Source organism: Sesamum indicum, linkage group LG8, assembly GCF_000512975.1.
Source record: "Sesamum indicum cultivar Zhongzhi No. 13 linkage group LG8, S_indicum_v1.0, whole genome shotgun sequence".
In the NCBI taxonomy this organism is placed as follows: Eukaryota; Viridiplantae; Streptophyta; class Magnoliopsida; order Lamiales; family Pedaliaceae; genus Sesamum; species Sesamum indicum.
In genome coordinates this window covers 13,706,787-13,732,071 of record NC_026152.1, presented here as the reverse complement: position 1 = coordinate 13,732,071, position 25,285 = coordinate 13,706,787, and the positions used below count along the sequence as shown (strand labels likewise).

Genomic DNA, 25,285 nt, shown 5'->3' with positions numbered 1-25,285 from the left:
GAAAACGAGGGAGGAGAAGATGTCTTAGGAATTGAAGTACTATCCTCAAGATCATCATCAGTTAAGGGGATGACTGCCAGTGGTATAGGTGGAGTGGATGTCTGGATTGTAGCAAAAGGGAAACAATTTTCACGAAACTGAACATTTCTGGAAACAAAGGTGGATTTAGTGTCAAGATCATAAAGTCTATATGCCTTTTGCCCACTAGGGTAACCCAAGAATACACATCTAGATGCCCTCTTATCAAATTTCGAAATATGAGGTTCTTCGGGTTTAGCGAAACACAAACAGCCAATAGTACGGAGATGAGAATATGTGGGAGGCTTGTCATATAACACTTCATATGGAGTTTTCCAGTTTAAAACTGCTGTTGGGTACCTATTGATTAAGTATGTAGCTCCCAAGATAGCATCACCCCAAAAATGACGAGGAAAAGAGGCTTGAAACATGATGGAACGGGCTATTTCAAGCAACGACCTGTGCTTACGCTCCACGACTCCATTTTGTTGTGGAGTATAAGCACAACTACGTTGATGAACGATCCCAGAATTTCGAAGGAAATGCTGGAAAGAAGAACTAAGAAATTCACTCCCGTTATCGGTTCGAATGGACTGCACTTGCTTATTGAATTGAGTAGTAATTAACTTGCAAAAGTTTTGAAATATTTCCAGAGTTTGTGATTTGAACTTCATGAGGAATGTCCAAGTCGAACGACTAAAATCATCAACGATAGTTAAAAAATATTGGCACCCAGACGTAGTAGGCTCCCTATAAGGCCCCCAAATGTCAAGATGAATGAGAGAGAACACAGATTTTGTTCGTATTTTGCTGGATTCAAAAGGCAATTTACACATTTTTGCAAGTGGACATATATCACAAGGTTTTATATTATGACTCAGCTGTGACAAATCACCAATATGTTTTATGGAATTATGGGACAAATGTCCAAGTCTCTGATGCCAAAGGTCAGATTGATTCAAATCAGCAATGCAAGAGTAAGGAGTACAGGTATGAGACGCAGGTTTTGTAGGTATAGAAACTGATTCTAAAATGTAAAGGTTTCTAATCAAGTGTGCCGTAGCGAGAACTCTATTAGTCTTCTGGTCCTGCAGAGTGCAAGTAAAGGTTAGAAAACTAAATTGGATAGATAACGAAGCACATAGTTGTCTGACAGAGAGTAAATTTACTGAGAATGAAGGAATATGAAGGACTTGGGTCAATTCGATTTCGGAACAAAGATGCAATGAGCCAATGTGTGAAACTGATTGTGAGTGTCCATTAGGCAGGTGTATGATCATTGGATTAGTGAGTTTAGTGTAAGAATGGAACAGTTTGAAATCTGCACATATGTGATGTGTTGCACCACTATCTATTATCCAAGAACTAGAAAGATCAGAGGCAGAAATTGCACTACTACCTGCAAAATTGTCGAGTTGTGCATAGTTGATCTTTAAAGGATCAAGTGGTATTTCCTCCTTCATATACTTCTTCATCTCCATACGCACTAAGTCAGCCAGGTTAGAGTGCTTGCTTTCATCCATCGTCAAACTAGCCTCATCAGTCATTTGAGCAATGAAACCTTTCCCCCTTCCTCCAGCTTTCTTTCTCTGTTCAGTCATGTCTCTGTACCAATCTGGTACTCCAAGCAGTTTAAAACATGAGTCCCTTGTATGCCCTGCCTTCTGGCAATGATCGCACACCATGGTTTTCTTATCAGCAAAGTTTTTCTTTCTATAATTCTGCCCCCTAGCTTGGAATGCAGCACCATTGTCCACATTACTTATGTTAACTTGCATCTGCTTCTCCATTCTGAGCAACATAGAGTATGCTTTAGTCACTGTAGGTAATGGTTCCAGAAGTAAAATCTGACTGCGAGCTTGCTCATAAATTGGATTTAACCCAACCAGAAATTGCATCAAATGATTAGAGGCATTCAAGTCGTCCACTGCTTTGTTAACGTTACAGGTGCATCCTGTACAAATGCATCGAGGTGTAGGTGATAGGCAAAAAAGCTCATCCCACAACCTTTTCAATTTTGTATAATATTCAGTAATGGACAAATTTCCTTGTGTAACTTGCCCAATATCCCTTTGCAATTGATAAATCAGAGGGCTATTACTTTCTCCATACCGCGCTTCTAGCTCAATCCAAAGTTCACGTGAAGATCCCACGTACATGAAAGACTCCGCCAATTCCTTTGTCATGCAGTTTAGAACCCAGGTAGTGACCATGGAATCAATGCGATTCCAGCGTTTGAACTCATCACTGTTAACTGGAGGTCGTATAGCAGTCCCTTCGATGAAATCGAGCTTCATTTTCGCTGTAATTGTTCCCGGTGAATAATGCTGATACCATCACCATTCCCGGATGGTCAGACGATTGCAGTTGCATAAGCAGAACTTTGGCCAATTTTCATATATGAATTGCTGTACAGTACTCTCTGTTAAATACAGAGGAAAAAGCAAATGAAAGAGACGACTAACAACAAAAATAACAAACTCAAAACCAACTAACCAATCAGCTGACATAAACGTAAAACTAATAGGAGAAATGAAAAACGTGTTTTCCACAAATACGCAACTTCGTAAGGAAAGGAGCTCTGCTTCTCTGTTCTGCTTCTCTGTGATCAACCACTTCTCTGTTTTGTCCTCTGCTTCTCTGTGATCAACCAATGCCTTTCATCTGAGAATTCCCAACAGTACCTACTGCATCTTATGAGGATGCCGCTTTTTAGCACCTCAATTTCTAATTTGTCTAATACGTTGAACAGAACTACTTTTGCTACTTCATCACGAGACTCTCTTCCCACCGGTTCCCCCTGAGTTCATGAGATGACTCGTGCTATAGAAAGATTATCTTCACAAAAAATATAATATTTAATTATAATTAATTAAAAATAAATAATCATAATAAAATAATTTTGATAATATAAGAAAAAAAAAATCAAATTTTGGTTTGTGCAGTCAACCTAAGTTAAAAAAGGGGTGGTTGGGTGTGTGGCAGGGAGTGTAGTATCCACCTTGGGATTCCTTCCCTTTCTGGTGGCCTCACACAACCACAGATTTCCTTTTCGTATTGCAATTGCCTTTATCCCCTACCTATTCCCTAATCATAATACCTACTTGTCTATGTATCATTTGCTGCGGACATATTTATTGTCATAAACAATGTATTTGTTTTTACTATGGTTGTCTTATGGATCTATCTCCTGTCCTTGTTTTCCACTTCGAATTCATTGAAATGAAAAATGAAGGTCCTTTTCATTGGTACATGAATGCTCAAAGGGGACCATATACATCATGTTGGTATCATTTTAGGAATCATAATTTTCATTCATACACTTCCATTGTTGAATTTATGGTAGGGGGTACGTTTGTTTTCACTCTCACACTACCAAACACACATATATATATATATATATATATCTTCGGTGAAAAAATAAGTACATATGGTAACATTAATTATGTGTACTAAGTAATAAGAGTTTCTGTTTTGTCACTGTTCACTTCACTACATATATTGGTTTTCCTAAATTGAACAGTGTCAATATTTAAATAAATATTGTTACTAGAAATAACTAGTGATGACAATTAGGCTAAATTACACGTAATATCTCTTATATTTTGTATAATTACAGCTACACCTCCTAGGGGTACTAGTGTAATATTTCTCAAATGGTATTTATGTAATTTTTGTCTTTGAAAATGGGGTGCAGTTATAATTACAACTATAATTTCAGGTGGTTTAGCTATAATTTTGCAAAAGATAAGAAGTGTTTGTGTATTTTGATCTAATTTTAATGAATGTTTGTGTATCTTGGCTTAATCAGCGGGGGTCCATGTAATTTACCCATATAATAATCATCACTTTATTCGTACTATCACTAAGTTGTCACTACAAATGTGAGAATAATCGTCTAATATATTATGCTATGATTAAAATTATTGTCATTTTAAAAAATATTTGTAATAATAATTTTAAAATTATCTCTTAATATTTTATATATTATTAATATATATATACATACTATTATAAAAAGAAAAGGTCTTTTTATATCATAACGACGGTTATGACACCACAACACTAATTCTATTATAATGCCAATAATACCCCTTACTTGATTTTCTTTTTTTTCTCTTTGTTGCTTTCTTTCTTTCTCTTTTTTTTTAGAAATATGATGTGTTGGTTTATATAAAATTTTTCTTATTCAAAATAATTTTTAAAATATAAAATTTTATTTATTATATGCATGTAGGGACAACGTGCCACAACGACTAGTATAAAAAGAAAAGACCTTTTTCTTTCACAAATAGCGATTATGACACTCGAACACCAATTTTATTATTATGCCAATAATATCCCTAAATTGATTTTCTTTTTTTTTCTTTGTTGTTTTCTTGCTTTTTTAAAAAAAAAATATGATGTGTTGGTTTATATATTTTTTTATTCATAATATATTTTAAAATATAAAATATTATTTATACATAAAAACGACGTATCATGACAGGTAGTATATATATATATATATATACACGTATATTTTTCGTTGTGTCATCATATAACAAATATCAAGATTATTAATTACAAATAGCAACCCGAGAAAAGTCTTTCATATGTACTTAGGCTCAGGTCTGACGCTATAGGTTTGAAGACCTTACTTGGTAAGTTTAATAGAATTAAATGAGTTGCTGCATCTAGTGTTTAATTTTTAAATACCTATCGACCCATGCGGATTATAATTATGTGTTCAATGAGTCGGTAGTTTAATTTCTCATTAATTACCATATGTTAATTGTCATTAAAAAAAGGAAAAATTGCATAAAACCCTCATGTGTTATAAAAATTCAGCTAAAAACCCCCTGTGTTTTAAAGATAGGCAAAAATGGTTATGTATTTTTTAAAATGTTGCACATGCTCCTCTTGCTGTTTGTTTTTACTTAACGGGAATTTTTTTGAAATTTCCGTTATACTCTTATATAATATACATAAATTATTATTATTATAATGACCATTAGATCTTCTATAATTACATCAGAACCATAAAATTTAATTAATTTCTAATAGCCCTTAACTTCAATAAATAAAATTAAAATGTCCAAATTTTATGTTTTTAAAAATATATGTTATATTTATATATATACATATATAAATGTATGTGTACAATTATGTATAAAACATACAAATATATATAAGTACTATATATCATATGTATATATATGTCGGGGTTAAATTGCAATTTTGGTCCTATATTTATAAGAGATTGGTAATTTTGATCCTATAATTTTCAAATTATCGCGATTTTGGTCCTTCAGCCCTTTTTATGACCATTTTGCCCTTCTAGCGAAAGATCAACCCTATTCCATTACTCCATGTTAGGCCCGACATGCTTTCGAAATAAATTAAACCCTTATAAATTTGTACTTTTTTTTCGACCGCCTTGTTCTCGGGTATTCCAAGTTCTCGATTTTACAGACTTCCTCCAACCATACTACTGCAGTAAATGGTTCATAGGTACTTGGCTCCTTTAGCAACAAACAACACAGCCCTATTTCGTTTTCTACCTTAGCGCGTAGAAGGGATTTCAATACTAGGGTTTGATAGAATTTTGGACAAATAAATTGAACAGAAACCGTACATAGATAGAGGGCTTGATTGACTATTACATAGATATTATTCCTCCATTAGAGGAGACAACTGTTTAGCCTCTTATAGGATAGAGGGCTTGATTCGTAGGGGAAACCCCCATAAACTAGGAAATTTAAAAATATAAAGACTCAAAAATCAAAAAATATTATGCTTTGATGAGTTGGAGAATTTTTTATGATTCCCATCTACTCCATTGCACCCTTATTTATAGGCATCTGCGGACTTCAAATTCGGACTACAAACTTATTTTGGATGATGTCATTGTGTTCATCATCATCTTGTCTCTTTCGGATGACATTACCGTATTCGTCATTATCGCGTCCTTTCCAGCTGTTGGTCATAATGACTTGTCAACCATGTGATTGTTAGCTAATTTTTCAGGTTTGCTGACTGTTGGCCTTTGTCATTTTCTGCCAACAGTTTTATCCTTAATTGTTTATATCTTTAATTTTTACTTCTTTTTGTAAAAATCTTTCTTTTTTCCTTGTCCTGATTTGGTTCGAGTTTATTTTGTGTGATCCGAATTTTTGTCTCGAACAAGGACTTCTCTTAGTTTTCATAGTAAGGGCATAAATTGTTATGCTATTGTCCAACATGCAGCATGTTGCGTGTCTTCATTCTTGAAGCTTTAGTCGCGGGTAGCTTTTTTTCCCAGATCAACATCATTTTCTTCTCAAATAAGCTCTCCGCGAACTCAGTGCTATTTCCCGTCATGGAATTCAATAGGAACGATCCATTCACTTTATTGGAGAAAATTTTGAGTTGATACTTGATTTTGTCCATCTCAGTAAGATAGATCCATAAGTTCCAAGCTTTTTTAGTACACATATTGTTTTCACTAATGACTGATACCAGGAGAATTTTTCCTGAGACAGTTTTGATTTTATTGAAAGCCACCATGTATGGCCTTTGCAACTTCATAAATTGAAATGTTGGATGATACCCTTTTCCTGTAATTTCTAGAGCAACTGATACGAATTTTATCTCCATAACATCGCCTCTCTTTAGGTGGGGGTTATTTTGCTACAATCAAAGACCACCCCACTAATCTACTTCGAAAGTTTTGAAACTTTCGGAAAGTTCGGTGGCATAGTATGAACTGAAGCGAGAGCTCCAGAGTCATACCATTCTCTGACATCTTCTGGTTTGGACCCTCTAACATCCAGACCCTCTTATATTTTTCGAATGTTTCAATAATGGTCTTGCGAGTTCACTTCTTTGCGGGAAATTAGTCTTTCCCACATGTGATGATAGCCCTGCCAAGCAGAAGAAGATATCAATTCGTTAGTATTAACCTTAGAAGTGTCTTTCATCGGCCTAAGGCTAATCCCTCCTTCTTATAGGAGGTCTTTTTGGCTATTTAATTAATACAGATAGTTTTCAGCAATTTTTGTATAACACAAAGGGTTATTTTGCAATTTTTCCTTAAAAAATATAACTTTTTATTATGATCAATCCCTATGGATAAAAATAAAAAATTGTTATAGCAAGCGAATAGCTCTAGCTAAAATCTATGAAAAATATTTTTGATCTTCATAGATAAAAGTATGGTGAATATTAATTAACTATAATTTAAATTTAAAATTTTACATTAATTTTATTTGTCCGAATAGTTAGATTGTTTGCAATTGCTCTAAGCCGTAAGGCTTTGTAATGTTGGGAATAATTCATCAGTTTCTGGTGTATTGTTTGCCTAGCTACCAACTAATACTTCATTTCATTTAAATTGGATTAAATCCAAGAGTTGGATTAGTAACAAAATACTTAATTAATTAGATTAAAAATTACTTCACTAAGCTCAATAGATCCAAGAGATGAAATCATTCTTTGCTGAATGAAATAATGAATAGGATCTATGTAATTAGACCATATTTAATTGGAGAAATAATTAATTAATCAAATCAATTGATTCGGTGAGTGATTAATACGAAAATTGCTATTAGTTAATTAATTTTTTAATTGCGAGAATTAATTAATAGGCTTAATTAAATTAAGGGAGAATTACGAGACCCCCTAACTAAAATAAATTTGTATATATATCTTTTTTTTTAGGGGAAATTTGTATATATATCTAAAAGGGCCATTATTAATACTTTTTATTCCAAAAATCTCAGCTATTAATTTTACTTTATTTTTGGACAAAACTGCGCCCTTTTAGACAATTTTAAATTAATTTCAATTTAGTTATATTCATTTAGTTTTAGGAAATATCCAAATTAAGAAATATTTTTCTTCAGGTGGTTTCGGAATTTTTATTCATGATGATTTCTAATTTAATAAAACTAAAATATTGGACAAAAATATTTTTTGACTATTTCAAAATAAATTATATTAATAGAGACAATTTAAACTTTTTTCTTAAACAGAGTAAGAATTAATAATTCTTTTTTGAAGTAAGAACGATAAACTATTATTGATTGATATAAATTAATTATAATCATTTATGTACAGTAACCATATTCTGATCAATAATATCAAATAAACTAAATACAATCAACACCTACTATTACAATAGAAACAACACACTTACTCTTCAATAAAAACAATGTTCCACCCATAAGATTGGGCCAGACACTCAGCCTTCTTCCTTGTTGACTTTTATTTTGATAGGCCCGAGATTATTGCATATGATGTGAATTACAATATTGGATAAATAATTGAACACAACAGGGCTCGTTCACGTTGGGTAATGAAATTAGTGTAGTATAGATAATTTTTAAAATTTGATTAAATATAATTAAATTAATTGGCCCAGTATTATGTTTATATTGGGGGTGGGGGTGGGGTAAAAAGTGAAAAATCGATCTTGGAACAATCATATTTAATTATGACGGTCCTAAATTTTATCTAAAAACATGATGTTGGTTTACTCTGTTGGATTTATATTAAAACAAATAGAAACTATCATGTAATAAAACTATATTATTGTATAAGGAGATAGCATTATTAATTCTCACTTGCATGATATACAGAAGCCTACTGGTTTGTTTTTTAATTAATTAATAAATTTAAAAGAGTCCACACCCTCAATGGGAATTTTTTTAATTGGTAAGACTGATGTATCACAATCTTCGAATCCCACAAAATATAAACGTATATCTATTTTGATAGTAGTTTGTTGTTTGTTGGTCTCGTTTGAAACTTGATTTGAATTATTAATATATCGAATCAGTGTTTGAATTTAAATATATTGATTATGTAATGAATCACATATTATAAAAATAAAAATAAAAATCACATAATGAAAATTTTTATTATACTTATGACGTATCTGTATTGAAGGTGCATTAATTAGCAATAATGCGCACATGCACATTTAGCTAAGTTGCCACTAATTTCACAGTAGGAATTGACGAGGGTATCTGGATACATTTGTTTGCAGGATATCACACATATTCCAACTCCTTGTTCATCACATTGAGCCAGCCAAGAATCAACACATATGTCCTTACCGGACACCAACCCTTTCTCCACTGCATGTCAAATTCATTATTAATAATGTAAGAATAATAACTCATATTCACATCCCACTCATGATGTCGTTTGCTTAAAAATGAGGTCCTATGACATGTTCTAGTGATAAGTTTAAGTCCCACGTGATGTATTGGTATTTATAGCACTTTATGCGAGTTATTGAATTAATATAATTTATCATTATTCTCAATCATATTGATATATTGATTGAATCGATATAATAATAAAAGAAAAATAATTGCCTCACCCCATATATATAAAGCAAAAATTGCAATTAAGATGTAAATATAAATAATAGTGCATAAAGTTGATATTACATACAAACACTGTATGTCTTGTGCGTTTTTATTTTGAAAAAGAATACACACTTACCAACTTCATAACATATATACGCAAAAACGGGTGGCAATATGGATGAAAACTTATGGCTCCAACTCAACTGGATTTAACATTTTTTAATGAGTATGATTTTATTTAAATAAATTTAAATAGATTATGAGTCGTATATGACTTTTAATGGGTCATAAATGGATTTTTCATGTTTTAATTTTTTTAGTAGTTTATCAAAAGTAATTTTAGCGATATAATAGTATTGATAAAAGATATTAGCATAAATTATAATCATGAGTTTATTATGGGTCATATATAGACTGGTGATATATGAATTAATTAGTGATGGATTTTAAATTTATTAGAATCGATTTAATAATACTATATATTACTGACTGCTTTTGTATTTTTAACTTTTCATATGTTTTTATGAGAAACAATATTCTCAAAATATATTTAGTAAATTATCATTTTTTAAATTAATGAGAAACAAATTAAAGGAAAGTGAAGGATTTTATAAAATAGTCAAATTTGTAATTCATATTTGACCCATTTAAAATTTTATTTTCCTTTTAATAAATTAACAATATGCAATTATATTAAAAATTTTAATGAACATGTCAAATATCAATGTCTAATAATAATTTATAATGAACTAACCTGTACTATTATTATTGCGATTGAAAATCCACAACTCAATTTTAGAAATAATTATAGAGAAATTGATTGTACAACTATTCATCTCATGATTTGTTTCGAAAAATGCAGTATTTAACAAATAAATCTTTAATATAACCTGATTATTTCCATAACCAATGAATAATACAAATTTAATTGTACTATGTTATAAGTTGTATTAAAAATATTATCATCTTATTATTATCTAAAATTTTAAATCTTGTAAATATTAAATCTAAAAAACTGGGTATTATCGACCTAACCCGACCCATTTACGACCCAATATATTTTTATCCTATTAATTTAAACCTATTTTAAACCCATCTATATTGTACCAAACTCTTTTGAACCCAAACCAACTCATCCATTTGTCACCCTTATACACGTAAAGCGAAATGCAGACTTAATTAGGAATAAATAATTTATATCAATTAATGGCAATAATATAGTTGAAAAATAGATTCAAGCTTAAATAATCTAAGGAACTTTTGACTTCTATAATACTTGTGTTTAATCGAAGCACTCAAACATTCATCTCAGCAGATAATTCCGCTACAATATACAATTCAAAGATTAAGAACACGTATTATTAATTAATAATTGCCTATTATCTTTCATATACATTAATTTTTTTTATGATAAATTATAAAGTTCTCCCTTGAGGTTAATTTGTTATAATTGCAAATACCTTCTCATTGTTTGGAAAATTGCAAATACCCTCTTGAAATTAACAACTGTCTAACAAATATTTTCCTACAATGGGGCTGTCATAATGTGCTATCTATTAGATAACTATTAATATCAAGTTGGTATTTATAACTTTTCAAATAATAAAAGAAAGAGTATTTCAAATTATAACAAATCTCAGAAAAATTCCTTATAATTTAATCAATTTCTTTATGAAAGTAAAAAGCTAAAGAAGAGAATAAGAAGGTAGTAGGGCTTACATGATGTGAGAGAAACAAGGACGACCATCAACAATAATGATTCCAAAATATTTGACATCTTCAACCTACAATAATAATATTGCTGAATGTTAATAGTTGCGAGTGAGGCCCTTTTATAGACAAATGAGTAATTAATTGGATTTTTTAGACCAACTATTTGTTACATATTTTCAAAATCTATTACATAATATTATTCCAAAACAAATTTTGGTCATAGATTATCTAAACCTACTAGGAAAAAAGAATTACTATTATCTACACTTTAATGATTATAGACTAAAAATTATGATAAATAATTATTAATCATGATTGGGTAAAATCAATTAAAAAACTTAGCTTATAATCCACTACGGAAAATATTTTGCTATTATTATGAGGCATGATAAATGTTTTAACTACAACTTTTAGCAATACAAATATTTTTGCCATACTTGTAAAAATTATAACCAATAATCGTACTGTAGTTAGGATAAATGACTATTTACAATGATGATTTATTTTTATAAACTATTGCATTAACCACGATTAAATATTACCATTTACTTTGTACTAAAGAATAATCACACTTGAATTTTTTTCCCCTCTCTTTTTATATCTTTTATCTTGTCCGTCTATTTATTTTAGGGTAAATTACATCGTCATTTTTTGAAATGAAGTCCAATCATATGTACACCCCTACTCTTTGCAAAATTACTACTACACCTCTTGAGGGAGTGTCGATATAATTTTCTTAGAAAGAATTTGTGTAAGTTTTTGCTGTTCATGAGGATATGTTAATGTACAACTACAATATTAAGAAATGTATTTTTAAAAGATATGTAGTAATGTAATTATTCGCTTTTGGGATTTTTAGTCGTGTAACTTGTTAGGATTGTAAACTTGTCCTTTTACCTTTCTTAATTTCGTAATTTTAAGACAAATTTGGCTGGAATTTTCAAAGTTGGCCAAAAAGTGACATCATAATTACGGCTAATTTTGTCCTAAAATCATGAAATTAAAAAGAAGGTGAATAGGTTTGTGCTTGCTCTCTCTAATGGAGAGTCCTTTCTTCACCTAACATCTTCCATCATCAGAGCGAGCTTCTTCGGTGAGGTCTTGTGCTGTCGACTCCACGAATTCAAGGCGGTGCTGGGGTCTGGGCTTCAGAGCTGGGGTTTTTTGCGCCTTGTGACTTTTGTGTGTTTTGTTTGGTGATTGATTTCCTTCGCTTCTTGTTCTGCCTGTGGTTTGTTTCTTTGTGTTCTTGGATTTTTTTTACTGTGAGTCGTGTTTTATTCTTTGTGTATGTTTCCTTTTTTTATCTCGTTTATTTATTGTTGGTTATTCCATTTCTTCGAGTGTTTCCTTTTCTCTGTCTAACAGATTGCCACTTTCGTGGGTGAATTGGTTTAGGACTTTGGTTTCGTTGGGTTGTCAACGAGTGCACATCCCTCTAGCAATATGTCATGAAACTCTTTCTTCAAGTGAAGGTGGCGAACCTTTAAATAACGAGTATCATGCAAGTAAGGTTTTATAATTAATTATCTCCTGGTTGAGTCCAAGACATGTATAGTAAGCTATAACCTTGTTAATCAATGGTTGTGCATCAATTTCTTTCATTTCTTAATTAAACACAATCAACATAGAAAACCGCACGGCTAGTTGTCGTGATACCTTAACCAAGAGGTTAATTAGTTAGAAAGTGTAAAGAGTACAGGAGATATCCTACATCAAAGGTCAGGCCAATGATTCCTTAACTTGCACTCACTGGCCTTCAAAGTAGATGGACTTGCATTCAAATATCCCCTTCACGATAATTTAGATGACCAGAAAATAAGTCAAAGTACAAGGGACCTAATATAAGGTTGTTATGATGTTAAAGACTAGTCTTGAAATATCATGTTAGAAAATTCTAAGTTTGAAGTTGTCACTTCCACGAAAAATTTTAATAAAGTATGATATCAATTGTGCAATTGTCTCATATAAAAAATGCAACTCTCCCATATTTTGGTCATGTAGTAAGGACTATTTTCGCATATCTCAATTTAAATAATTATTGTAACAACGCATTGTACTTGTTTTGAATTTACACTGAAAAGGAGACAGTACTCCTAACTTTTACTTGGATGATTTACAAAATCCCACTGATTTGTTTTAGTTAATTGATAAACTTGACAAGGGCTCATACCGTTGATGAGGTTTGTTTGATTGATAAGATTAAAATATTTTGGTTGCGGGTTCAAGTTCCACATATATAGATGCGCGTCTCTATACTTCAATAGTTGTTTATTGTTATTGTTTGTTTGTTTTTTCTTTTTTTTTTTTTGTCTAGTTTGAAAGTATTTGTTAATTTGAATTATTAATATATTAGTCGTCATTCCACGTTACTCCTGCATGCATATAATAAATAATCCTTCATATTTTAAAATATATTGTAAAAGATAATAAAATACATAAACCTACATATTAATTTCAAAAAAAGAAAGAAAGAAATAAAGAAAGAAAAGAAAACCAACTTAATTAAGGGTATAATCGACACGACAAAAAAGTTAGTGTAATGGTGTCACAACCGCAAATTGTAAGTGAAAGTACATTTCTTTTTATTTTTTAAATTACTATAGATTATATCAGTATAGAAATTCAAATATATTGAATTATGTAATAAATTGCATACTTAAAAAAAAATAAAATAAGGGTTAATACCCCATTTAAGCATACGTGGTTTGGACTAAAGAAGAGATATATACAAGTAATATAACATAATTAATTCCCACCAACTGAATAGTAATTCATTGCAACACAAGATTATTTATTTCTTATATATAGAAGTTTACAATATTTATTACATGTCTAAGAAAAAGGTGCATTAATTAGCAAGGATATGCGCACATAAATTCAGCTACCTTACCACTAGTAGGTGCATTGATTAGCAACGATATGCACAGGCACATTTAGCTACGTTACCACTAGTTTGACAATAAGAATTGACGAGTGTAGGATACTTGCTTTGGCATGTCGCCACACATATTCTTACTCCTTGTACATTACATGGAGCCAGCCAAGAATCAACGCAAAAGCCCTTACCAGAAACCAATCCTTTCTCAACTGCATATCATATTAATAATGTAAGAATAAGAACTTACATAATTCATCAACTTAAATTAAATACCCAACGATCCCAAAGAAATACTACTTTCAGTGATGACTATTTGACTGCAGCTGCATCATGGTATGTCTATATGTACATCCACTGCTCTATGCAACAAACGGATTATGCTTTGATTAATATGTTCTATGATTTTAAAAGTTTTTTAAAAATATTTTCAATATGCAGACTTAGATATATATGATTTGAATCAATTAATCGTAATAATATAGTTGAAAAATAGATTCAAGCTTAAATAATCTAAGGAACTTTTGACTTTTATAATACATTTTTTTATTAAAGCACTCAAATTTTCATCTCAGAAGATAATTCCGCTAAAATAAATATTTTATATATAATTCAAATACTAAGAACACGTATGATTAATTAAATAATTGCCTACTTTCTTTCTTATTCATTAATTTTTTTCAGGATAAATTACAAAAATCTCCCATGAAGTTAATTTGTCATAATTACAAATACTCACTCATTGTTTAAAAATTACAAATGCCGCATTGAAATTAACAGTTGTCTAACAAACACTTCCTCATAATGGGCTGTCATGAGGGACTATGTATTAGATGACCATTCATTTCAAGTGGGTATTTCAAACAATACAATAAGAAGTATTTCAAATTATAATAAATATCAAAAGAACTCCTTATAATTTAATCATTTTTTTTATGAAAATAAAAAGCTAAAGAAGAGAATAAGAAGGTAGTAGGGCTTACATGATGTGAGAGAAACAAGGACGACAATCAACAATAATGATTTCCAAATATTTGCCATCTTCAACCTACAATAATAATATTGCTGAATGCTAATAGTTGCGAGCGAGGCCCTTTTATAGACAAATGAGTAATTAATTGGATTATGGAAACCAACAATGGATTACATGTTTTCAAAATCTATTACATAATATTATTCCAAAAGAAACAGATTTTGGTAATATATATTATCTGAACCATTTACTTTGTAATAAATAGTAGTCGCTCTTTCGACTGCTTATTTATTTTAGGATAAGTTACGTTGATACTTTTTGAAATTAAATCCAATTATATGAGTAATATTCCACATTTTCTGAAAAATTATAAATACACTCTTTAAACGGCTATTGATGTAATTTTCTCAATAAATGTTTGTGTAAACTTTTTTCTGTTGAGGAGATATCAATGTAAATTACAAATTTGGAGGTGCAAGTTGCTAATTAGCCGACTTGGCTACTAATGAAGCTCGAGAAACTTTGCCTAGGAACAATCAAGATTACTGTCATGGGTTAATTACACTTAAACTCTCTATAAAAAGTGAAACTATACTTTTTTCCAAATAAATTTTGAAATTACATCTACACCCTCTACGAATACACCTGACTCCCTTTTGTTAGGATTTGGACGAAAAATATTGATATTAGCAACATAAATTTTAATTTTGCCCCTCATTTAACATTCACATGTATATTTTTGTACTTATAAAGAGATAAATATTGTATAATGGGAGGGGGAGAGGTTAACATCATTATATTTTTTTTTTCTTATAAGTACAAAATTATTATATGGGAATGCTGAATGAGGGGTAAAATTAAAATTTTATAAAATATTTTTGCTAACATCAGTATTTTTTGTCCAAATTCTAACGAATAGGACAGGTGTAAATAGTGAATTTCAAAATAATGTAAATATAATTTCAAAACTTCTTAAAAAAAGTGTTATTTTATATTTTTAGAGGAGTTTAAATATAATTAACCCTTAATGTCAAAGAAAGCAACTTGAGAAGCCAATACCAGAGGAATTAAGCAAAAGCCCACCATGGAGGAAAAACAAGATGAACAGCCCCAGGATAAAGGAAGAGTTGAAGCAATTTCATCCCCACCTTATTTGAATAAATTTTTTTCCCAAAAAAAAAAATTATCTAGAAAAGTTTAAGTACATAGGGGGTTTCACTATTCCTTGCATAATTGAAAGGATTAATTTTAGTAAAGTTTCACTGTGATCTTGGTACTAGCATCATTAACTTGACGACATTATCTATTTGTAGGAAACTTGGAATGATCAAAGACTTTAACACAACTAACCTTTCCTAGTAATTAACAGGTGAACATGTTGCACAACTTCAATGAGTTATTCAGATATGTCAAAGCAGTCACAAAGTCAGAAATTTAGCTTAGTCCTGTCAAAATTTAATAGTTAGTACAAATTCATCAAAAAATTTAAATTCATATAAGGTAAATTATACATTGTCATTCGTGCTATACTTGTTTTTTGCACTTTGCCATCGAAATTTTTTCTTGTATCAACTTACCATTTCAACTTTGTGAAATTTACACTTTGCCATATAAGACCCCTTTTTTGTTGATTTTTCTGCTGGAAAAACATCAAATGCAGTGCATACGTGAAAATATCACATCACATAACTATTAAATATCACATGTGCACTGCATGTAATGCTTTTTCGATAAAAAATTTTGTTGAAAAATAGTTATAAATGGCGAAAAGTAAGATTTCATAAAGTTGAGATGGTAAGTTGATACAAAAAAAGGTTTAGATGCCAAAATGTAAAAACGACCATAATTTGGATGACAAAGTATAATCAATCCTTAATATAATTTATTATTGTAAGTTACATACATACCATGACACAAGTATAACTAATTCGTAAAACAATTACTCTAACAATGAGAGGCAAGTTGAAGCCACACAGCTCTAAAGCCGCTCCATCTATTCTCATCTGATTTAAATTCAACTCGAGTTCTTTTTTTGGGGTAATAGTAGTTTTGGAAAAATTAGAAATATGTGTTCTTGTTTGCACATCTGGTCTTGTTTCTTCCACATTAAAACTTACTTTTTTCATATTTGGCGTTGCTTCTACACTCAATATTATAAAAGATCCCCTAAATTCCACAGTCTCTTAATAACTATCTTTTCATTTTTTTCATTTTTGTTTGTTGCTTGTAATTGACTGATTGGTTCATCAAGATAAATTTTTTTTTAGAAACTCACTCCCAGAAATCATTTAAAGCAGAACAGAAAGTTGAAAGAGAAACATATTTTAAAGAATTGACTTAGACCCTTTTTCAATAGTGAATAAACAAAAATACTTTTTGTCATTAATCTTCCGAGGAAAATTCCATAAGAATTTTGTTATTCACAAGCAAGGGGTTAAGTTAGTCATAATCAATATTTATATCTAAGTTTGTTTATTTATTTTGAGATACTTGAATAAAATAATATGAAAAAACTAAAATTTATTCGTCAAATAAAAAAAATTATAAAAGTAACAAAGAACAAGCAGGTCGAAAATCAAATACATAAATTGATAAAGATAAAATCAATAAAAATTTTGAAAATAATTATAATTTAATTTTGAGAAAATCACAAGATTAAGCAATCGTTTTTTCTTGACTAAGTAGAAAGTGAAACTATGTGGTTCTAATTAGTTGGAAAACAAATATTTTAAAAATGTGGAGATAGAAGAAATTGCTTTTTTCAAAAATTAAAGAAAGCCATGATTCTGTTTTAAAACCTTTTTTTTTTTTTTTTTTTTTTTTTTTTTTCTTTTAAGACTGTGTTTGACTTGAAGTCAAGAAAATGAATAACAAAGTTCTTTTTTTTTTTTAATGACATTATAAATCACAAAATTATCTTTTAAAACAGTTTTATAAGCCCTTTTTTTTGTCACTCTCTCTTATTTTTACCATGGGCCATTGTCTATGATCCACGTTAAAGATTAAAGAACGTTCAAGATACTTATTTAAGTGACTTGATGACAGATGACTTAGCTGAATTTAAGCTCTATCAAATTTTAATTACCTACATATAAAAAAAAAAATTAGCCAATAGCCCAAGGGCCAAGGCTTAGGTCAAGCCTTGTCGACTGCATAGGATTGTCAGGGCTCGACACAACCATCGGGTCAAAGTGGGAAAGTTTATATTCTCCAGGGATTTCATTATCTTTGAGATGGAAAAAGTTAGACGTATATAACCGCAATATTTTTTTTTTATACTTTTTTATTCAAAAAAATCAAAATTGATTCTCCAACTTTTTACAAAATTACCGTAACTCATTAAGAAAACAACATTTTTTTTTATTTGGTAAACGATATTTTATTCTTAAAGTAATAGTATTCCTAACATGTAATGTATTTAATACTAATGACATGAAAACGTACACATCAAGCATAATTTATGATGACAATTTAATCGCAAGTTAACTATCAAAGAATTCCCTCTTAGAATCAATTCATAAAATAGTTGGCTTTGGGTTGTTTTGGAAGCCAAAAATTCACTCTCAACTACATAACAAGCTTATGGCCATCTAGCCTAAAAGCTCTGCTTTATGATGAAAAAAAAACAAAGGAAAAGACATTGTATACAGAAAAATCTGTATGGGAGTAGCCATTAGAATTATATTTCTATAAAATATGGGACTAAAAAAAAAGAATAAATTTTATTGTACTAATATGCAATTTTGCCGTGTCATGAGAATAATCGTTTCAAGATTTCCATCTAAATACATTCTCCAATTTGAAATGGAATAATTGCATTTGCATGTCCATGGTTTATTTACATAAATTATTCTTTTTGAGTATACACAAATTATTCATGACAATCGAAAAGTAGTGGCAATTTATATAATGATATTGATACTTTTTAGGGTGTATTTCTTCATAAAGCGGAGATGGTTTGTAAATGATAATGATATTTTTTTATGAATATATATATATATATATATATATAACTTTTTAAAAAATTAGAGATAATTTGTGTATATATATCATATGTTAGGAGGTGCAGATGTGATTATCCCATTCGAAAATCATCTTTTTGACATGTTTTTCCAATCTTAACTCAAGAAAAACACTTCAAATTTCCAATTTACAGATTTTTTCTTTATTTAGGGAAAAGATATTTACTTAACATTTTTATGCTGCATTACACTAAAAATTCCACTAGTAAAAATAGATATTACCTGGGCTAGTAGGAAACTGGCACATGCTCTTCATGTCTTGGTCCTCCCCTCTTCACTAGATTTGCCCAAATTGCTCCCTTCTGAATGAACACAAAGAAAATACACACACTAACATTTCTCTACTCACTAGAAGAGGTGACATTTTTGTGTAAGTGACAGAGCTTTCTAACACTCAAGACCAATCTATACTCCCTGGATACACAGAGATTGATACCCCTTTTCCTACTGGCAATCACCTCAGCAATTGATTCATACTGCCCCTCTTATTCCCATATCTGCATTTCGTACTGCACATGGCAACAATTTGAAAAGGGTCTATCCTGATCATCAAATCTCATGCATGATGAGTTTTGCTTCAAGTTCTTGATTTTGAGATAGAATTATTAAGTGGGTCTTCAACAATTCTTGATTTGGAGGTGAAAGATTTCCGTCTTTTGCCTTCCAGCGGTTGGTTTGATCCTTTTTGATTGATGGGCTGTCTTCTATTCTTGATTTGGCACTAAATTGTGGAAGAAGCCGGTGAAAGATGCGGCGGCGGGCGTCCGACTTTCGGCGCCCGGTTCGGAGGAGGCTGTCGTGTTGGATCTGGGCACTTCTTTTGTTGTCTTTGATTGCAGGTTTGGTTTTGTTTGCTGTTCAGCATAACTATCATGATGAGGATCACGTGGAACAGCCTGTCTTGGTAACACTAGAGCCACTATTTCTATTACTGATGTTTATTTATTGTTTCTGTCTGGGTTCTGTTTGTTCTTGGATTTGTGGAATTGCCACTTTGAGTTGAATGAGTACTCTATCAATTTGATAACATAAGAATTTTCACTCCTTCCTGAAATCCATAATAAAAATCAAATCGTATATGATTTAAATTTTGTGAACTTGATCCAAGAATAATTGATGCTTTCGCCTTTATTTTGCCCGAATGATCTATAGAAGATTAGATGCCCTGACTAATTTTGTTGCTTGGAAAGAAAATTCTCATTGTGTGTATATATATGTTTCTTTAAAAGTGAATCTGAGCGTGGAATGTTTTTTCTCAGTATAGAACTGTTCAGTGTATGGATTCACAGCCTGAAGGCCGTTCCGAATAAAGCATGTGTACAAGTAAAAAAAATATTTCAAGATTAAGCCCTTAATATTATGAATAATAACTCTGGTTGTGTGATAATATCTCAAGTAAATATATTAGGATCTTACAAGAATGTCAAGAGTTATGCTATCACCTTTAGACATCCATTGCTATTTAGTGGTTTTGCTCTTGGTTAATAGCCTAATTTGTGCCATAGTTCCATAGAATGTGCCACTTGTACTGCCACATGGTTGGCTTCATTTTTATTGTCAGTTGATTTCTGGAATAACTGTTGTTGACGAAGAGTTGTGTTAGTTTGACATTCTAAAATGATCAACTGTAAAGGCTTCGATGTGATGAGGAATTTGTCTGGATGTATAGAATTTAACAATATGGAGGAAGTTGGACATTGCGTAGTATGTGTTTCCATCTCCATAACATAATTCAGAGAGAAAGATACTTCAGGGAGACACCAAAACATAAAAGACACCTGTAATGGATGCCAAATCTGCATTATGATGATTACATTGGGTGCTCTAGTAAGAGACTGAAAAATAGTAAATCTGTGGAGCCGTAGTGAACCAGGATCCATATTAGGTATTTATGGACCCAGTCAACTGTTAATAAAGCTTGATTTAAAGTTGCTCTTTGAAATACCTGATTTAAAGCTAGATTTTGTAGCTAGTCCCTATGGCTCTCACTCGTCAGTGGTCTGGTCCTTCCTTTGTTACATTCTTGTAATTCTAATTGTCCATTCTTTACCTGATATGTGTCTAACAAGATATCTCAAGACATTTCTATATGCAATCTGGTGACCAGTAGAAGATAATTGGGCATCTGCGAGCTATCCTTCCGTGTGCCAGTTCTTTCGAGGACTTGATCAGGTTAGCTGGATGGAAGTACTATTAGAGAAATGGGAAACTTGATGGGACAACGAAGGTTCCTTCCTATTTAAAGGTGTACAATGAGGTTGTGGTGTTGTGTTAATATGCACATGGAAAGAGATAAAAGACTGATAGCTGCTGAAGATTCATTTGGAAAATTTCTTGGTGAACTCTGGAGGTCCTTTCCTGTTGCCCCCCCCACCCACCCAAAACCAAAAAAGAAAAGAAGGGAGCCTGCTGCCCTTCCTACCCATGACCTAAGATGGTTCAATTGAGGTCCAACAGCACGTCAATGATATTCAACTGAGTGCAGTATGTTTTAATACTAAAAGTGTGAAGACCAAGCAGCAACATGGAAACTTTCTACTGAGATGTGTGAGCTGTGAAAAATAGTGGGAAATTTAAAGGTTATGGCACCAATAGGGGTTTGTGTAACCAAGTTCCTGGAATTGAATGGACCATATAAGTCTATGTAGATTGTCTTAACTTACTCTTTGGCTATCTGGAAAGAAACTAAGATGACAAGGCAAATCAATCCATTAGATATTGATGGTGAAGGTTGAAATTCAGCTATGACATGAGTTTCATGAAACTTAGTGCTGCAGTTTTAGGATAGTTAGAAGAGGCCTTCCCTAAAATGGAAACGACTAGAAGTAAACTTTAAAACTGAGTCCGGGGTTCAGAATTAGGACCCTCATTTTGGTGGAGTAACCCACTTATGATGTTTCATTAAAAAGAATTTCAAGTGATAATGTCGAGCCTGATATATTTAAGCTCCTCACCAAACTTTACCAAATAGAAGTTTTTGGTTGTACCATATTTTCCTGTTTAGTTTAAGCTCAGTTGTGCTGATGAGTGAGATGCACAAAGAGATAAATGAATCAAGCTGCATACCTTGGAGATTTTATTGCCCCCACAATCTGTTAATTGGTTCTACTTGGGAGTTATCTTAGTTCTTCATCTTTCCAAATCTGGATTCTTAACATCTGATATATTTTAAAGGGATAATTTAATATGATACATTCTTCAATTTATCTATACTTTGGGAAATGACTATGTTTAGGGTCCATCATGTAATTGTTAATTCTCGGTGGAAAAAGTGAAAGGGGCTGAAGCACTAGGCTCAAGTCCCACCGAAGTGTAGGAAATAGCATACATTTATACTTTTAGTTATCTTCACGTTTATTTAGGCCTAACGGTTTAGTCAAATGGCCAAATTTTTAGGTCATTGCTTATTTGAATCTGCCAGTTACTTCATTGGAGAAGAGAGTAGTAATAATTATTTACCTTCCCAAGAAAGCATAAGGCATCCATATCAAATGTGGAATAACAGAAATTTGGGATTCTGAGAATACTAAAAAGGTTTTACAGGGATCTTTGTAGTTTCTGAAGTTTCGGTATTTGATGCATCTGAGGAGTTACAGATTAGCACTTTGTTCAGAGTCCTCAGTGTCTTCTTCGCCCTCTTTTTGTTTCTTAAATTTTTCACACTTTATTGACGTGCAACACTATAGTTAGTGTCATTTAGTCCTTGGTAACTTAAAACACCAAATCAAGTTTTCTTTAAAAATACCGATATATGATGGAAAGCCCAAAACCAATAGAACTGCTGAAAAGAAATATAGGCAAGGCCCATTCGTGTCTCTCTTCCTAACTGTATTTCAGGACTTTTGTGCATTCTATATGAAACTTCTCCTTTTTTTTATCTCAGTTGGAGCCTTACTGCTAAACCTGAGATTGAGCTTGCTTTACAATTTTCCGCTATCAATTTCACATTTTGACTGTATGTAATAAGATAGAGCATTTGATCTACTTCGTCTGCATCATTGTGTTTATTGCTTCAAACTTCTCTGTTGAGCTAGAAAGAGGGTACACTATTTGATTTCTTTTTATGTTCTCAGTTTCTTTCTTGTTTACGATGCTGTATTAAGCAATTTGATATGTTCCTGTGACATATTTTCTCCAGCAATTTACTTGCTATTCATGTAAATGTGGTCTCAAGTGTAAAATTCCTGTTATTTCCAGGAGATACATCCCAGAAATGTTGTCCACGAGAGTCGAAATATAACTGATGAAATATTAAGTGCTAGATCATATGCAAGACAATTGGCAGAGCAAATGGCCCTTGCCAAAGCATATGTTGTTATTGCAAAAGAACACAACAATCTCCATCTTGCATGGGAGCTTAGCTCTAAAATAAGGAGTTGTCAGTTCTTGCTCTCCAAGGCTGCAATGAGAGAGGAGCCCATATCTCTAGATGAAGCTGAACCAATCATTAAAAGTTTAGCGGCACTCATTTTTAAGGCGCAAGATGCACATTATGATATTGCAACCACAATGATAACCTTGAAAAACTTTATTCAATCTCTGGAAGACCGTGCAAATGCAGCAACTGTTCAGAGTACAGTATTTGGACAACTAGTTGCTGAGTCTCTACCCAAGAACCTCCAGTGCATTGACATTAAACTCACAGCCGATTGGCTCCAGAGCAAGTCCATACAAGAGCTTGCAAAAGATAGGAGAAACTCTACCCGACTAGTGGACAATAATCTTTTCCACTTCTGTATATTTTCGGACAACGTTCTGGCTGTTTCAGTTGTTATTAATTCTACCATCTCTAATGCCGAACACCCAAAGCAGCTTGTATTCCATGTCGTGACAAATGGAGTGAAGTATGGGGCCATGCAGGCTTGGTTCCTTAGTAATGATTTTAGAGGTGCTACAATAGAAGTCAAAAATATTGAAGACTTCTCTTGGTTGAATGCATCTTATTCTCCTGTAGTGAAACAACTACAAGATACAGATTCAAGAAAATTCTACTTTGAAGGTTCACATGATTCTAATTTCGAGCCGAAGTTCCATAATCCAAAGTACATCTCATTGTTAAATCACCTTCGATTCTACATCCCTGAGATTTATCCCCAGTTGGAGAAGGTTGTTTTTCTTGATGATGATGTTGTCGTCCAAAAGGATTTGACACCTCTCTTTTCACTGGATTTGCATGGAAATGTGAACGGGGCAGTTGAAACTTGTCTTGAAGCTTTCCACCGGTACTACAAATATCTCAACTTCTCGAACCCACTTATCAGTACCAAAGTTGATCCGCAGGCATGTGGATGGGCATTTGGCATGAATGTCTTTGACTTGATCGCATGGAGAAAGGCAAATGTGACCACAAGGTATCACTATTGGCAAGAACAGAATACTGATAAGTCTCTGTGGAAGCTTGGCACACTTCCTCCTGGACTGCTAGCTTTTTACGGATTGACTGAGCCTCTTGATCGAAGATGGCATGTCTTGGGATTGGGCTACGACCTGAATATCGATAACCGTTTGATCGAGACTGCAGCAGTGATTCACTTTAATGGGAACATGAAACCGTGGCTAAAGTTGAGCATTGGCAGGTATAGACCTCTGTGGGAGCAATATGTGAATCGGACACACCGATATCTTCAGGACTGTGCGACAAGTTAATATATGATAGTCCTGAGTTGCGGGTACAATCCGATTGCTTTTCCATTTTCTTTTTTTTTTTTCAAGTTTTCAAGAATATGATTGCATTAGTATAGCACTAGAATAGTAAAAATTTTGGATTGATGAGGATCTCTTGTCTTCTTTCACCTATTTCAAGTTACAAAATCTTGGAAGGGGAATTTTTTCTCACACACTAGAAAGAAACCATGTATGAGATGAGAGTTGTAGGCGATTTCATTTTGGCAGATGAAATTGTTTTTACCTCTAGCATATTGTACTATCAGCATTTTAGAAGTCGTATTATCGCTTAGATTGTATTGTTTTTGCTGTTGTTTCTGTTTGTATATACAGTTTCTAGTGTTCGTTTGCTCTCGTTGAAAGTACGTAGCGTCTTGTAAATCTGCTTATGCTTAGCAAGAAAGTTTGTTTTTCAAACAGATGTATGGTGCTGAGTTCATTGAGTTGTGTTCTCATTTCTGTTTCTGTCAAGTAGTGCAATAAAACAGACAATAAAATGATGAGGTGGTGTAGGTGTTTTTGAAGCCTATATTTTCATTTCTGCAGTAATATATAAGCTATGGTTATTTGATTCTCCAAGTTTAGTGTTTTCTCTATTTGCTTTCTTGTATCATTTGGAAGAATCACCAAAATGTTTGGCTATTCTTGTTGCATGGATAACTAATTATGTGCACATATG

At 32.0% G+C, this 25,285-nt stretch overlaps 1 protein-coding gene and 1 long non-coding RNA gene across 2 annotated transcripts; one reads left to right on the top strand and one right to left on the bottom strand.

Annotated features, from left to right (window-relative positions):
- LOC105168509 lies at window positions 13,843–15,008 on the bottom strand. The gene is made up of 2 exons (XR_848342.1): window positions 14,931–15,008; window positions 13,843–14,159 (listed from the first exon to the last, which is right to left on the bottom strand). It is a non-coding gene; the product is annotated as an uncharacterized LOC105168509 (long non-coding RNA).
- Window positions 19,143–25,106, top strand: LOC105168508 (probable galacturonosyltransferase 11). The gene is made up of 2 exons (XM_011088614.2): window positions 19,143–19,846; window positions 23,140–25,106. Exons 1-2 carry the CDS (start codon window positions 19,691–19,693, stop codon window positions 24,586–24,588), a joined length of 1,605 nt encoding a protein of 534 aa, XP_011086916.1. The 5' UTR covers window positions 19,143–19,690; the 3' UTR covers window positions 24,589–25,106.